Source organism: Callospermophilus lateralis, chromosome 1 (genome assembly GCF_048772815.1).
Source record: "Callospermophilus lateralis isolate mCalLat2 chromosome 1, mCalLat2.hap1, whole genome shotgun sequence".
Classification (NCBI taxonomy): Eukaryota; Metazoa; Chordata; class Mammalia; order Rodentia; family Sciuridae; genus Callospermophilus; species Callospermophilus lateralis.
This window is the reverse complement of record NC_135305.1, coordinates 220,121,895-220,136,709: the sequence shown is the minus strand read 5'-3', so window position 1 is coordinate 220,136,709 and position 14,815 is coordinate 220,121,895. Positions and strand designations below refer to the sequence as shown.

The window sequence follows — 14,815 nt, the reverse complement described above, 5'->3', positions numbered from 1 at the left end:
CACACTCCTCCGCAGCGCCCCTCCCCCTCCATCACTGCAGTCCCGCCCGCCGGGCCCCGGACATCGGCAGCTGGGTGGGGGCCAGGCAAAGCCTGGCGAGGCGAGGCCAGACCAGAGGACCCGCCCCGGTCCGGGTCCGGTCCGGGGGGCGGAGCGCACCTGGGCTCCGCCCCGGGGCGGGGCCGACGCAGCGTCGCCCGCGCCAGCGGCCGCACCTGGTTCAGCAACGGCGGCGGCGGCGGGCCCGGCCAGGGCACGAGCGCGGCGCGGCGCAGCCCAGCCCAGCCTGAGCGCGGACCCGGCGCCCGCAGCCCCGGCGCCGCCATGGTGGAGGCGGCGCCCGCGGGGCCCGGGCCGCTGCGGAGGACCTTCCTGGTGCCCGAGATCAAGTCGCTGGACCAGTACGATTTCTCGCGGGCCAAGGCTGCTGCGAGCTTGGCGTGGGTGCTGCGGGCCGCATTCGGGGGCGCAGGTATCCGACCGGGGGACGGCGGGCCGGACGCGGCAGGTGCGGGGGGCGGGGCGCCCGGCCCGGGAGGCCAGGGCCGTGGGAACAATAGCGCTGGTCGCGAGGGGTCCCCGGGCCCCGGCCCGCTGCTCCGGGCCTCAGAGCTTCCTGTTCGGCCCGGGCGGTGGACTTTGCCCGCTGGGCTGCGGGAGCGCGATGGGGGTGGGGCGCCGGCACAGCTCCCCTGGGGGACCCTGGCGTCCCGAGTCCCAGGTGAGCCGGGCGGGATCTGCGGGTCGGGTGGGGTCGACGGGTGCCGGCCTTTGGGACCCGCCTCCCACACCCCCCAGCCTCGCTTTGCACGCCCTCCTCTCTTTACACACATCACGCGCCCTCCATGACCCCCTCCCCACTGTCCCCAGCCTCCCGCGGGGCCGTAAGCGCTGGGGTCCACAGCTCTGCACGCTCCCCGGGCAGGACACACGCCCCGCGTCGGCCCTGCCTGCGCTGTGGGCGGCGGGGCGAGCTCTGGGAGCCCCCTGCCTCCACCGCCCGGCCTGCGGCTGGCAGCTGTGACTTATTGCCCCATTTACCAGGGAGGCAGGCGAGCCCTGGAAAGCGAAATGGTTTGTCCATGGTGGCCCCGGGTGGGGGCCTCCGCCTCAGGGCCTTCTCCCTTTAGGGCATTCCCCAGGCCTGCATATCTAAATAACCCAGGCCACCCCTACGGGGAAATGCGGGTGGGTCCTCTGGATGAGAAGCCCTGGGCTCTCTGTCTTGACTTTGGGCAGCTCCACCGCCCTAGACCAGAGCTGGGAGCAGGGGCCCGGCCGTGGGGACTACAGGGGTTAATTAAGGTCTGGGCCTTCCGGGAGCGGTGGGGGGACGCCCTGCCTTCCCACGGGTCCTGCCTACTGGTCTTGGCACTGGCTAGGCACAGCCCATCCCCCTTCTCAGAGGCCTTCCCAGACCAACCTGTTCTGGGTGTGGGTCTCAGTGACAGCTATCCCTCTCCTGCTTCCGCTCCAGCCTGTCCCTTCCACTTTCCCCTAGTACCCTTCCATGCATGACCCACTCTGAGGCCTGCCTACCCCCAGGGGTTTACTAGAGGAAGAAAGGATTGAGGACTGGGACCCGGGACTGCCTAGCCCCTCACATCCAAGGTTAAGAGGCTATAGAAAGCTTAACTTTGCAAGTCAGAATCGAGTTTGAGTGGCAGCTTCTCTAGGATGGGGAGGAATTATCTCAGTTCTGAGCTTCTGTGTCCCTCTCTGTGAAGGAAGGCTTTCATTGACTTATTGATCTATGCCTGAAAGTGTTTGTGGGCTACACACATGTGGCAGGACAGCCCATGGGGGATTGAGACCCCGTACCTTTTGGACAAGGTTGCTGGGAGGCATCAAAGAGGTACTGACTGTCGAATCACATCGTGTTTGGCCACTGGTACATGCTAAATGGTTTCTGATGGTTCTGGTGTGATTGGAAAGATGATTTTTATTAATACTATGAATATCATTCATTGTTCTTGGCCAGGAGACAGAACAGGGGTTACTATCCCATTTCACAGAATGGAAAGCAGAATTCCTGTGGGGGTTGTGAAGGTCCTGATGCTCTGACTCACCCTGCTCTATTCTGACCCAGCTCCCTCTGCTGTGTAACACCCTCGGGTGGCTGCCACTACCCTGAGGGTCAAGTTCAGTCTCTTTCCTATCCACCTCCCTGAAATGGAGGGGAGCAGAGCGCTCTGGATTCATGAACTCTGCGACTCTACCAGTGCTTGTCAGGTGCCTGGCAGGGCTGGGTGCTCAGGATGTGGAGTACAGAGGATGGATACAGGAGAGGGGGGATGGGATGAAACCGGATCGTGGCTGCTTAGAGTGATAAGCTCCACAGCAGTGATGTTTGGGGGGAGGAAATCCCTCAAATCTTCCTGGGAGGGAGGGAGAAGGGAAGGCTCCCCAGAGGAGGAGGAGCTTGAGTCTTGAAGGATGTGTAGGAGTTTGCCAGGGGAAGGAGTCTCTGTAAAGCAGGGGGTGTGGATGGGCAAGGAGTTCTCCAAGAAGAACACACAGGTCCCAGCAGTGGTGGTGGGGGGGCTGGAGATGAGGAAGACTCTGAGACTTCAGGAGGAGGGGATCTGAGGACAGTGGGGAGCCATAGCAGGTGTTGGGAACTGACAAGATCAGACGTGCAGTTGCCCAATGGGGCTTGTGGCTGGGGATGGAATGGTTCGGATGGCCCTGAGGTACAGAACTGAGAGGCTTCTGCAGGAATGCAGGCAGATGGCCTCAGCAGAGCCTACACTTGGAGATAAGAAAGTTTCTATGTTAAATAAGTCTGGGAAATCAGAACATCAGTAAGATATGCGAGGGAAGCAGTTTATGTGGGTTCTGCAGTTTACTAGCTGTGCCATCTTGGGCAAGTTAATTCAGCTCTCTGGATCTTGGTTTTCTTATTTGAACAGTGGTGTAAGGAAAGTGTCAGGATGAAATGAAGGGCACAATATAAATAAACACTGTGCCCCAGAGCTTTGCTGTCCAGTAGGTTAGCCACTAGCCCCAAATGCTTGTGAGAGCACCTGAAGTGTAGCTGGTTGAATCCAGGTGTGTTGTCAGGTAAACTAGACACTGGATCCAACTTGGTACCAAAAAAGAAAAAAAAAAGTGAAGTATCTCATTAATGGTCTTATATTGATTACATGTTGAAATAATAATGTTTTGAATACATATTGGGTTGAATAAACTACACTGTTAATGTTCCTTGTTTCTAATTTTTCAACATAGTTACTAGAAAACTTCATAAAACTACTTATGTGGCTCCCATTGTATTTCCATGGGACAGCTCTGCTCTGCAGTAGATGCTCATAAGGCAGTGTTTCTCAGCTTGTGACGTTTTGGTCTTTAAAAGACACTTGGCAGTGTCTGGAGACATTTTTGGTTGTCACTACCTGGGAGGAAGGTGCTGCTGGCATCTAGTTAGAGACCAGGGATTTTGTTAAAATCCTAAAATGCACATGACAGCCATTCCCAAACACAAATAGGGTCAAGGAGGACACTGGTACAGAGGGAGTGCTTGCTTGAGAAACTTTGGCAATCAGTAGCTTAGCTCACTTGTTTTTTTTTTTTTAATCATCTTGAAGGTTGAAGGCCCTGAGAAAAGTCTTAGGGGAAAGAAACTTGTTACATTTTGCTGATGGGAGCAGGAAGTGCACTGGGCTGATCTCAGGGTCTGGGGAGATAGGAGGGTTTGGATTTGGGAGATGTCAGAGGGTCAGAACTAGAGGACTGATTGGATGTGAGTGGGGATAAAGAAGGAGCCCACGCAGTGGTGCACGCCTATAATCCCAGTGACTCAGGAGACTGAGACAGAAGGATTGCAAGTTTGAGGCCAGCCTCAGCAATTTAGTGACTCTGTCTCAAAAAATAAAATGGACTGGGGATGTAGCTCAGAGGCAGAGCTTCAACCCCTGGGGTGGGGGGGGAGGTGGGTGCACGGTGCCTGTCTCTAGTCCCAGATACCTGGGAGGCAGAGGTAGGAGGACTACAACTTCAAATCCAGCCTCAGCAATTTAGCAAGATCCTGTCTCAAAATTTAAAAAGGGGTGGAGATACAGCTCAGTGGTAGAGTGCTTGCCTGGCATGCACGAGGCCCTGGGTTCCATTCCTAGCACTGCAAGAAGGAGGAGAAAGAAAAGGGGGGGGGGAAGGAATGGTGAGGAGGAGGAGGTTTGGAGCAAGATGTTGAGGATAATGAAAGATCCTTGGTGGTCGTGGGGGAGTGGAACCCAGAGCCTGGGCAGCAGCAGGTAACAGTCCTCAGGATATATGGAAGCAGTCAAGGGGTGAGGTGAAGCATGTCCATGTATATGGAGACCCCAGGGAGAAGGAGGTGGTGCTGGGCAGAGAGCCCAGGCACATACAGGCCCCAGATATGTGGCGGGGAGGCTGGAAACCTGAGGGCAGAAGCCAGGTCAAGGGGGTTGAATCGGCAGGGAAGGGGCAGGGGGCAGAGGGAGGAGGAAGTGATCCCGGAAATCCCTCTTCTGTCCAGGAGGCTGGAGAAGGATGGCTCTACACAGAGGTGGGGCTTAAGTGGGCAGGTCAAGTGCAGGTTCAAGGGGTGGGAAAGGAGCTGTGGCAGGAAGGGAGTTCTGTCAAGGTTGCCTGGGTCCTTGCACTGGAGCTGGCTTTGAAGAGGGCAACCTGGGAAAGGTCTGGTCTGATGCAAGCCCCCGTCCCCTTCTCTCAGACCCATGTAGAACCCCAGGCTACAAAAGAGATGTGCTGACTGGAAGAGCAGCATGGGCAGCGTCCCCCATGTTGACTGCGGTCATCTCCTCCCCAACTCCCCACATCTGCCAGGCTTTCTCCTCTCCACCCTTGAGCCTATGCCGACTTTTGCCCCCATCCCAGGATTCTGGTGGCCACCTCTGACATGACCCCGCTGCTCCTCTAGGCTCCATCCCCTCATGTTCTCTGCTCCAGGGTGTCCCTAAGGCCCTCACACTCTGCTTTTACCCTCTCACCTGCTGTCCCTCCTGCCCCCCCCCACCTCAGCCACTGATCCCATTGCCCTATCTCTTCCCTCAGGCCCCTTGGAGCCCTAGATGCCTCCTCCTCTTCCCCTTCGCCTCTTTTTAGTTACCAAGTTCAGTTCCCTCAAAGCTCTGGCCTCTGTCACCTCCCACTTTCCATGCCCTGCCCCCACCTCACACCTCACCCTGCCCAGCCACCAAGCTGGGTGTGGGTTTGCTTTTCAGTCTGGCATTGGAGAGCTGTGTGGCTCTGGGCGGGTTACTTTCCTTCTCTGTGCCTGCTCTGTAAGGCGCCCTGGCTGCTTCCTAGGGTTGAGAAGGGCTTTTGTGAAGCCAGCACCCGGTGCGCACGGGTAGATTTCTGTGATTGGACTGCCAGTGTCTTGTCTTTCCCTGTGGCCTCCCCTCGCTGTCCCACAGCGCACCGTCTCCGTGAGGCACTGTCCTTTCTCCCAGCCTCTGGCCTGTGCCAGCGCAGCCCTCTCTGCCCCAGGACCCTTACTCCTTCCTGCGGCAAACGGCTCGCTCCGGGTGCTCTAGGTTCCCAGATCGCCCCCTTAGTTGGGGCCTGTCACTGTGAGTGGGGTCTATGGCCCTGACTCCCTGCGTGCCCCTCCCACATGCCCCTGCAGAGCACGTGCCCCCGGAGCTGTGGGAGCCCTTCTATACTGACCAGTACGCGCAGGAGCACGTGAAGCCCCCGGTGACGCGGCTGCTCCTCTCGGCCGAGCTCTACTGCCGGGCCTGGCGCCAGGCGCTGCCGCAGCTCGAGACACCTCCTAGCCCCTCTGCACTGCTGGCCCTGCTGGCACGGAGGGGCACAGTGCCAGCACTGCCCGAGCGCCCTGTGCGCGAGGCTGACCTGAGACACCAGCCCATTCTCATGGTAGGCTCCGCCCCTGCCCAGTGGGTCCTTCCCGCCAGGCCTGGTTCCTTCCCTGAACCCCGAGTCCTGAGGCCCACCTTCCTCCAAGGCCTTCCCGCCAGGCCTGGCCCTCTCTTCGGGCCCCACCCACCAAACCTAGCTGTTCCCTTAAAGCTCCACCCATTGGGTGGCTCCTCCCACAAAGCCCCACCCATCGGGGTAGCTCCTCCTCACGAGGCTCCACCCATCAGATTGGCTTTTCCTGCCAAGCCTTGCCCCTCCCCTCACCTCTCCTACCAGGGCTGGCTCCTCCCCCCACACACTTCTGGCCCCAAAGTTTCCCTGCATGGCCCGCTCTGTGCTGAGGCCTCGTGTCTGATGTCAAGGCCCGGCCCATTTTGAGTGGTTCTTCCAGGACCACAGCCTGCAAGGACCTGCACCAACCCCGCCCCAGGCCCGTTGATCCCCTCTTACTTCACCCCCCTCCCGCCTCTAGCTTCTAGCCAAGGGAGCCCCCACCCTACCTTCTGGTCTCATTCTTTAGCCCTTGCCCCCACAGGGAGCCCATCTAGCTGTTATTGATGCCCTCATGGTTGCCTTCTCCTTCGAGTGGACAAAGACGCTGCCTGGTCCTTTGGCTCTGACCAGCTTGGAGCACAAGCTCCTTTTCTGGGTGGACACGGTAGGTGGGGTTGGCCCAGGATGGGTGGGGACCAGGATCATCCTGCGAGCAGAGCTCTGAACTTCTCCTTGGCCCCCAGACTGTCAGGAGGCTGCAGGAAAAGACAGAGCAAGAAGCAGCCCAGCGTGCATCTCCTGCTGCCCCTGCAGATGGGGCAGCCCCCGTGCAGCCCTCGGTGAGGCCAGGGCAGTGCATGCCTGAAGAATGATGGCTGGTTGGCTGCCAGAGGGCTGGGTGGTCAGGACCAGGTTGGGGGTGGCTGGAGGTGACTCTCTCTTTCCCTCTCTTTCTCTCTCTCTCTGCCCTCTCCCCTGCACCGGCCCCTGCTGTACCCCTCTCTGCCCCTCAGTGCCCCACACGCTGGTATTGGAAGCTGGTTCCTGTAAGTGGGGCTGTCTGTCCGCCCCGTCTGCCTGCCCTGCTGTTGCTGTCTGTGTGTTCAGTTCTGCCTGCTTGTCTGCATCCTCTTCTCTTCCACTAGCTGTGAGCAAAGGGGGTGGGGCTGGGGAGGACCCCCCAGTGAACCAAGGGAAGGGTACAGTCTTGATTATTACCCGAGAGGGCCAGCCCACCTGGGGAACTGGCAGTCGGTGAACTTCCCATTAGTCCCCAGGGCAAACCCTCTGCCACTAACTAAGAGGGCAGGACCCCTGTTGTTAGTTGAAGTGGGGAGAACCCCAATCCATCAGCTGCATGGACCCTGACCCCAGTGAGCAGGACACATGGGGGATCTCCCCCGCCTACAGGAAGAGCCTTAAACCTTCCTAACCAAGGCACTAAGGAAGGTTTAGTTTCCCTAAGGAAAAAATCCCAGCTTTGAGAGGAGGCCCATTTCTTGAAGCTTGACATTTGAATCTCTACCCTAATTAGCTGTGTGACCTCGCACAAGCATTTAAACCTCTCTGTTTCATGGAATTTGTCTTTGCAACAGATAGACAGGGGGAAGTGGGGGGAGTTTTGGACTGGATGGCTCCCCACCTTTGCTCACTCCTTACCCCCACCCTGGGGTCTGGGTTGGGGGGTTCCTTTCCTGCCTACTTGCTTCCTCTGCATCCTCTCCTCAAGCTGGGGCCTGGGTTTCATATGGGAGGAGGGTTCCCTGCATGGGAGGCTGCTCTGTGGGGTCCCTCATGGCTGGGAGGAGCTGGGGTCCCCAAAGCCGGCCAGAACACAAGTCAGGGAGCTGGACGGCCAGAGCTCAGGACAGGGGTCAGGACTACTCCCCTCCTCGGAGGTGGGCTTGGGGGCCCGCAGGTCAGCATCCCTCCCGCCCTGCTGACGGCTGCTCCTCTCCCCCCAGCACGCAATTGCCTTCTGTTTGAAGGAGTCGGGGAACAAACCCCCCATGGTAATGTATCCCCCACTCCTGGGTCCCAGGAGTCCCTGTCCCCAGCCCCTGCTGCTGGCCTGGCTGCTCGCAGACACCTCCTCTGCCTCTCGCTGCTGCCCCTCCCCTGCTCCAGGCTGGCCCCCACCATCTGGCTCTGGGACCCCCGGCTTCCCGCCCCCTCGTGGCGGAAACCCCAGGCCTCCCCACCCAGCCTGCATGACCGCTGACCTGGGGGGCCAGCCTGACCTCTGATCTGACCTGGGTCCTCTCCACAGATCCGATACCGCAAGGACCGTGCTGTGGCCCGTCGTGCCCCCTGCTTCCCAACTGTGACGAGCCTCCAGGACCTGGCCAGCGGGGCGGCCCTGGCCGCCACAATCCACTGCTATTGCCCCCAGCTCTTACGACTTGAGGGTGAGTCAATGGTGTAGCCGCATGTGGAAGCCGGGTGTCCTCAGCCCCAGCCCCCAGGCGTCTGTCCCCAGGTCTGAGAGACCAGGATGATGCAGTGGTTATGCATGCAGCTTCCGAAACCAGCAGACCTGGGTTTGCATCTCTAATCCCTAATTAGCTATGTGACCTTGAACAAGTTTCTAAACCTCTCTGTGCTTCAAAGAATTCTGCCTGTGGCAGGACTGTGTGCCAGGGATCCTGTGAGAATAGATAGAGGCACACTTCTCACTGACCCCACAGATGCCCATGGACCCAGGGGGAGACAATAAATTCATCTAGAAGTACCTTTGGGATTAGGTGCCCCAGGGAGTGATGGGTGGTCAGACAAAGGTTTCTGAGTTGAGCTCTTGGGGGTGTAGTATTCCAGGCAGAGTCAAAGGCTAGAGGAGTGGTCCGTCTTGGTATGCCCCTTGCAGAGGGCACCTGGCACAAGACCCAGCCCATTGTAGGTCCTCATGTATTGGCTGCTGGGTTTCCCCGGGGCCCCCTTCCTCCTCCCCTTAGAGCCGGGGACCCAGGCCTCCTGTCCCTGCAGAGGTATGCCTCAAGGACCCCATGTCTGTGGCGGACAGCCTGTACAATCTCCAGCTGGTGCAGGACTTCTGTGCCTCCCGCCTTCCTCGTGGCTGCCCGCTGTCCCTTGAGGACTTGCTTTATGTCCCACCTCCCCTCAAGGTAAGGCTGCCTCGGGGGCCTGGGCGGGCGTCCAGGGAGGTGTGGCCTGTTTGCTGACCCGTTCCCGCCTGCAGGTCAACCTGGTGGTCCTGCTGGCCGAGATGTTCATGTGCTTCGAGGTGCTGAAGCCTGACTTTGTGCAGGCCAAGGACCTGCCGGACGGGCATGGTGAGCTTTGGCCGCTCTCTGGGTGGGGCTGGGGGCCAAGCCATGCCTGACCCTCTTTTCTGTGTCACAGCTGCCTCCCCCCGGGGCACTGAGGCCTCCCCACCTCAGAACAATAGTGGCAGCAGGTATAGTCCTGCGGGGGTGCATCCGTGGGCTTCTCCCCCTCCCCCCAGGGGCTTGGGAGGGGGCGGGAATTCCAGGGAGGCGAGAGGGTGGGGGGGAGCAGGGGCGGGGCAGCAGTTGGGGTGCAAGGTGGGGAGGGGACGTGGCAGTGGGGAGTGAGGTGGCAGCGGGGTCCAAGGTTGATGCACGTCTCCTGGCAGTTCTCCTGTCTTCAACTTCCGTCACCCGCTCCTGTCACCTGGCGGCCCCCAGTCCCCACTCCGAGGATCCACAGGTGAGGAATGGGGGCAGCTTCTACCATGAGGGACTCACCCCCCAGAGACTGCCCCAGTTGACCTTATGTCTTCTCAATGACCCCTCCAGTGGCCCTGCACTGGGTCACGCTGTCACCCCAAGGTGACCCCCCAGGACGTCCCCTGTGGCTCCTCAGCATCCCTTAATGATACCAAAGGGCCCCCGGTACCCATTTCTGGAAACTTCTCATCTGACTAGACACATAATGACCCATCAGTGACTCATCTGGTGACCTTGCAGAGGATGCTGACCTCACTCAGGGCCCCAGTGACCCCATAGTGATCATTTGCCCCTCCCCAGGCTCCCTGAAGTCCTCTCCGTCCATGTCCCACATGGAGGCCCTTGGCAAGGCCTGGAACCGTCAGCTCAGGTGAGCACATCTCAAGGGCCTGGCGCCAGTGGAGGAGGCTGGGCAGGGCAGGGCGGAGGCTGGTCTGGGGGCTGACCCCTCCCTCTGGCCGCCAGCCGTCCCCTCTCCCAGGCTGTGTCGTTCAGCACCCCCTTTGGCCTGGACAGCGACGTGGATGTCGTCATGGGAGACCCTGTCTTACTCCGCTCCGTCAGCTCGGATAGTCTCGGTCCCCCGCGTCCCGTACCGGTCCGGACACCCTCCCAGCCGCCCCCGGAGCCTGGCGACCTGCCCACTATCGAGGAGGCCTTGCAGATCATCCACAGTGCCGAGCCCCGGCTGCTCCCGGACGGGGCCGCCGACGGCAGCTTCTACCTCCACTCCCCGGAGGGGCTCTCCAAACCGCCGCTGGCCCCCTCCTACCTGCCCGAGGGGGCCTCGAAACCACTGTCTGATGGGCCTGCCAAAGCGCCCGTCTACGTGTCCCACCCAGAGGCCCCCTCAAAACCATCTCCCTGCCCATCAGGGGAGGTGTTGAAACTACCAGCCCCATCCGAGGGGTCTCCGAAGGCAGTGGCTTCATCCCCAGCAGCCACCAACTCTGAGGTGAAGATGACCAGTTTTGCCGAACGCAAGAAGCAGCTGGTGAAGGCTGAGGCCGAGGCTGGATCAGGGTCCCCCACGTCCACTCCAGCAGCACCTGAGGCCCTGAGCTCAGAGATGAGTGAGCTGGGAGCCCGGCTGGAAGAGAAGCGCCGAGCCATAGAGGCCCAAAAGCGGCGCATTGAGGCCATCTTTGCCAAGCACCGCCAGCGGCTAGGCAAGAGCGCCTTTCTACAGGTGCAGCCGCGGGAGGCCGCAGGGGAGGCCGAGGCCGAAGCTGAGGCTGAGGCTGAGGCCGAGGCCGAGGCCGAGGCCGAGCCAGGCTTGGCCCCTGGTGGCGAGCGGCCAGCAGGTGAGGGCCAGGGTGAGCCATCCTCACGGCCTAAGTCAGTGACCTTCTCCCCAGAGCTGGGCCCAGTGCCCCCAGAAGGCCTGGGGGACTACAACCGAGCAGTCAGCAAGCTGAGTGCTGCGTTGAGCTCGCTGCAGCGGGACATGCAGAGGCTCACGGACCAGCAGCAGCGGCTTCTGGCCCCCCAGGAGGCCCCTGGACCTGCCCCACCACCTGCTGCATGGGTCATTCCTGGCCCCACAGCTGGGCCCAAAGCTGCCTCCCCCAGCCCTGCCCGGCGTGCTCCCGCTACTCGTCGCAGTCCCGGGCCTGGCCCCAGCCCGGCACCTCGCAGCCCCAAACACGCCCGGCCAGCGGAGCTGCGCCTGGCACCCCTGACAAGGGTGCTCACCCCACCCCACGACGTGGACAGCCTCCCTCATCTGCGCAAGTTCTCACCAAGCCAGGTGCCTGTACAGACGCGTTCCTCCATCCTCCTGGCAGAGGGGACACCTCCCGAGGAGCCCTCGGCCAGGCCTGGCCTCATCGAGATCCCCCTGGCTAGCCTGGGAGAGCCTGCTGCCGAGGAGGAGGGAGATGGGAGCCCCCCTGGGGCCGAGGATTCCTTAGAGGAAGAAGCATCTTCCGAGGGAGAGCCTCGGGCTGGCCTCGGCTTCTTCTATAAGGTGAGTCACAGAGGGGACAGGGGAACAGAATGGCTGGGCCAGGAAGTGAGGCCATCTGGGGTGGGTGGGCCTTGAAGAGGTGGGTGGATAGTTGGACAGACAGGCAGGCATTACTAATGGATGGGTGGGAAGATGGGTAAATAGATGGGTTGGACAGATGCATGGTTAGGTGGGTGGGTGGGTGAGTGGAGAGGTTGGCTGGGTGGGTAGGTTGTGTGAGTGGATAGAAGGGTGGATAGCCAGGTATGAGTGGTCAGATGGGGGTGGGTGACCAGATGGACACATGAATGGGGTGGGTGGAGAGACAGAGACTAGATGGTAGGCAGATGGACAGGTAGTTGGTGGGTAGGTGAAGGATGGGTGGGTGATGGGCAGATGGGCAGGAGTGGGTAGGTGGACAGACAGGGCTAGGTCTTCCATGGAACCTCTTCCCAGTGACCAGTTCCTCTCTGTGATCCTGTCCTGTGCTCTTCCTCTTCATGGCCCCTGCTTCCTGGACCATCGTGGCAGCCAGTGCGGTCACCTCCTGACCCATCTCTGCTACCTCCTTCCAATCCCACTCACTTTCCACTGAGCATTCAGCAATTTTGGCTCTTAGGATAAAAGTCCTCCCCATGACTTTGGGCTCTGCTCACCTCTGTCCGTGTCCTATACCATTCCCCCTGAGCTGTGCATCCCAGCCACATCATCCTCATACCTCTGCTGGGCTTGTTCTGGCCTCAGGGCCTTTGCACTTGCTTTCTCTGAAAGGCTCTTCTCACCCATCACCCCTGCCCAGTTAAGCCCTTGTCATTCCCAGGGGTGCTTATCCCAGGAAGCCTCTTCCGTGCTCCCAGGGTAGGATAGGCTTCTCCCTGCAGTGTAGACTTGCAGGGCCCCATACCCTCCTCCTCGAGGTATTCACCTGCCTTGGTTAAGTGCTCCTTGGGTTAAGCACTCGGTGCGAGCAGTGCCACAGTCCTCCCCGTCCCTCTCATACCTAGCACAGGGCTGTGTAAAGTAGGCAGTTAAATCCTTTTAGTGCGTTTATAAAAGATGGATGAGTGGCTGGCCAGCTGGGTCAGGGGAGACGAGATTCCAGCCACGGCAGGGGAGGGCTCGCCAGCTGGACTGTGTCTTCCCCTAGGACGAAGACAAGCCCGAGGATGAGATGGCTCAAAAGCGGGCCAGCCTTCTAGAGCGGCAGCAGCGTCGAGCAGAGGAGGCCCGGAGACGCAAACAGTGGCAGGAGGCTGAGAAGGAGCAGCGGAGGGAGGAGTCTGTGAGGTGAGGCTGGGCCCAGCTGGGGGACCCCTGCCTTTGGTTTTCCTGTCCCCAGTGACCCCATGCCGTTTTGACTGCTGGCTTCCCCTCATCTGCAGACTGGCCCAGGAGGCCCCTGGCCCCGCCCCTGCAGCACCCACAGCTCCTGTGGCCCCAGTGGCCACCCAGATCCCCGCTGCCCGGGCCCCAGCTGAGGAGGAGGTGGGCCCCCGGCGAGGGGACTTCACGAGACTTGAGTATGAACGCCGGGCCCAGCTAAAGCTGATGGATGACCTTGATAAGGTGCTGCGGCCCCGGGCCACGGGGACCGGGGGGCCGGGTCGGGGCGGGCGGAGGGCCCCCCGGCCACGCTCTGGTTGCTGTGATGACTCGGCCCTGGCACGAAGCCCAGCCCGCGGCCTGCTGGGTGAGGACACTGTGGGGGTGGGGCCTGCCCAGGGCCCTCTCTGGGGCTCTCTGGGGGAGGCCCCATGGATGTGCGGGGAGGGGGTCTGCAGGGGTGCTGGGCAGGGGTGGGCATGAGTGGTGGTAAGGTCCCCAAGGGGATTTGACCCTGCCTTTGGGGGGATACAGGGGGGCGAGGCCTTCCCTCCGTGGCTGGTGAGGCCCTCTTGGGGGTGTTGGGCAAAGCCCCCTCACTGCGGGTGTGTGGGGGCCCTGAGCTGGGGGGCTGCAGAGGGCTGGGGTCTTGGCAGGGCTGGCCTACCTGCACCCCCGCAGCTGCTGGGTCAGGTAGATGAGGGGGCTTCAGGTGGGGCTGACCTGTGGGGTCTCTTCCCAGGCTCGAGGCTCAGCAAGATCTACTCTCAGTCCACCCTGTCCCTGTCCACTGTGGCCAATGAGGCCCCCAATCACCTCGGTGTGAAGAGGCCCACGTCGCGGTGAGCTCTGGTGGGGTGACTGCCCAGAGCTTGTGGGTGTGTGCACCCCCCATGCCTGGAGTGGGGCGTGGCCTGGGTGTGGATGCCCCCTGGGACAGAGGCACGCTTGCGTAGTGAGGCTGGGGCTGCCTGCGTCTGGCTGAGGGCCCTGGAGCCTGCGGTGCCTAGGGATGAGCATGGATAGGGCTGTCTGGCCGTGTCAGTGTCCGTGTCCTCTGCGGTGTGCTGGGCTCGCCTCTGCTACCACCTCACTCCTTCCGCCCCTTTGCTGCTGCAGGGCGCCGTCCCCATCTGGCCTCATGTCCCCCAGCCGCCTGCCCGGAAGCCGAGAGCGCGACTGGGAGAATGGCAGCAATGCCTCCTCCCCGGCGTCAGTGCCCGAGTACACAGGTGAGCGTGGCCCGAGGCAAGGTGTGAGCAGCAGGCTCCTCCTGGCCCCTGGTCGCCCCTGCTGACCTCCTCCCTCCAGGTCCAAGGCTGTACAAGGAGCCCAGCGCCAAGTCCAACAAGTTCATCATCCACAATGCCCTGTCGCACTGCTGCCTGGCGGGCAAGGTGAACGAGCCTCAGAAGAACCGCATTCTTGAGGTGAGCCTGCACCTGCCCAGCTGCCAGGCAGGGGAGGGGTCAGTGGTCCCACCTGGCTGGCTCACGGCTCTCACCACCCACTAGGAAATTGAGAAGAGCAAGGCCAACCACTTCCTGATCCTCTTCCGTGACTCGAGCTGCCAGTTCCGGGCGCTCTACACGTTGTCTGGGGAGACAGAGGAGCTATCTCGGCTGGCGGGCTACGGCCCCCGAACTGTCACCCCTGCCATGGTGGAAGGCATCTACAAGTACAACTCAGACCGCAAGCGTTTCACTCAGATTCCAGCCAAGACCATGTCTATGAGCGTGGACGCCTTCACCATCCAGGGCCATCTCTGGCAGAGCAAGAAGCCCACCACTCCCAAGAAGGGCGGCAGCACCCCCAAATAGCCCCACCCTGGGTGGTGCACAGGCTGGGCCCCATGAGCTTTGGCCGCCGCCCTCTGAGGACAGTTGGTCAGTATTCCTGGGTCCTGTCTCCGACCTTGTCTGGGTGGGGCTGGAGTCCTCACCCCCTAACTTTTGAGTCCGGTCCTACTGTG

The 14,815-nt window shown here is 61.0% G+C and overlaps 1 protein-coding gene across 8 annotated transcripts; it reads left to right on the top strand.

Annotated features, from left to right (window-relative positions):
• The first annotated feature begins 324 nt into the window (after positions 1–324).
• Positions 325–14,663, top strand: Camsap3 (calmodulin regulated spectrin associated protein family member 3). 8 transcript variants are annotated; one of them, XM_076849888.2, is made up of 19 exons: positions 325–472; positions 5,615–5,868; positions 6,407–6,529; positions 6,609–6,704; positions 6,879–6,911; positions 7,830–7,877; positions 8,135–8,273; positions 8,848–8,987; positions 9,062–9,155; positions 9,226–9,280; positions 9,479–9,552; positions 9,873–9,942; positions 11,319–11,541; positions 12,668–12,807; positions 12,903–13,210; positions 13,586–13,685; positions 13,963–14,075; positions 14,155–14,273; positions 14,358–14,663. In XM_076849888.2, the coding sequence occupies exons 1-19, from the start codon at positions 325–327 to the stop codon at positions 14,661–14,663; spliced, it is 2,583 nt and encodes an 860-aa protein (XP_076706003.1). The 8 variants fall into 8 exon arrangements, with proteins under 8 accessions (XP_076706003.1, XP_076705966.1, XP_076706013.1 ...); XM_076849851.2 differs by having other exon boundaries at positions 10,038–11,541; XM_076849898.2 differs by lacking the exon at positions 6,879–6,911.
• The last annotated feature ends 152 nt before the right edge of the window (positions 14,664–14,815 follow it).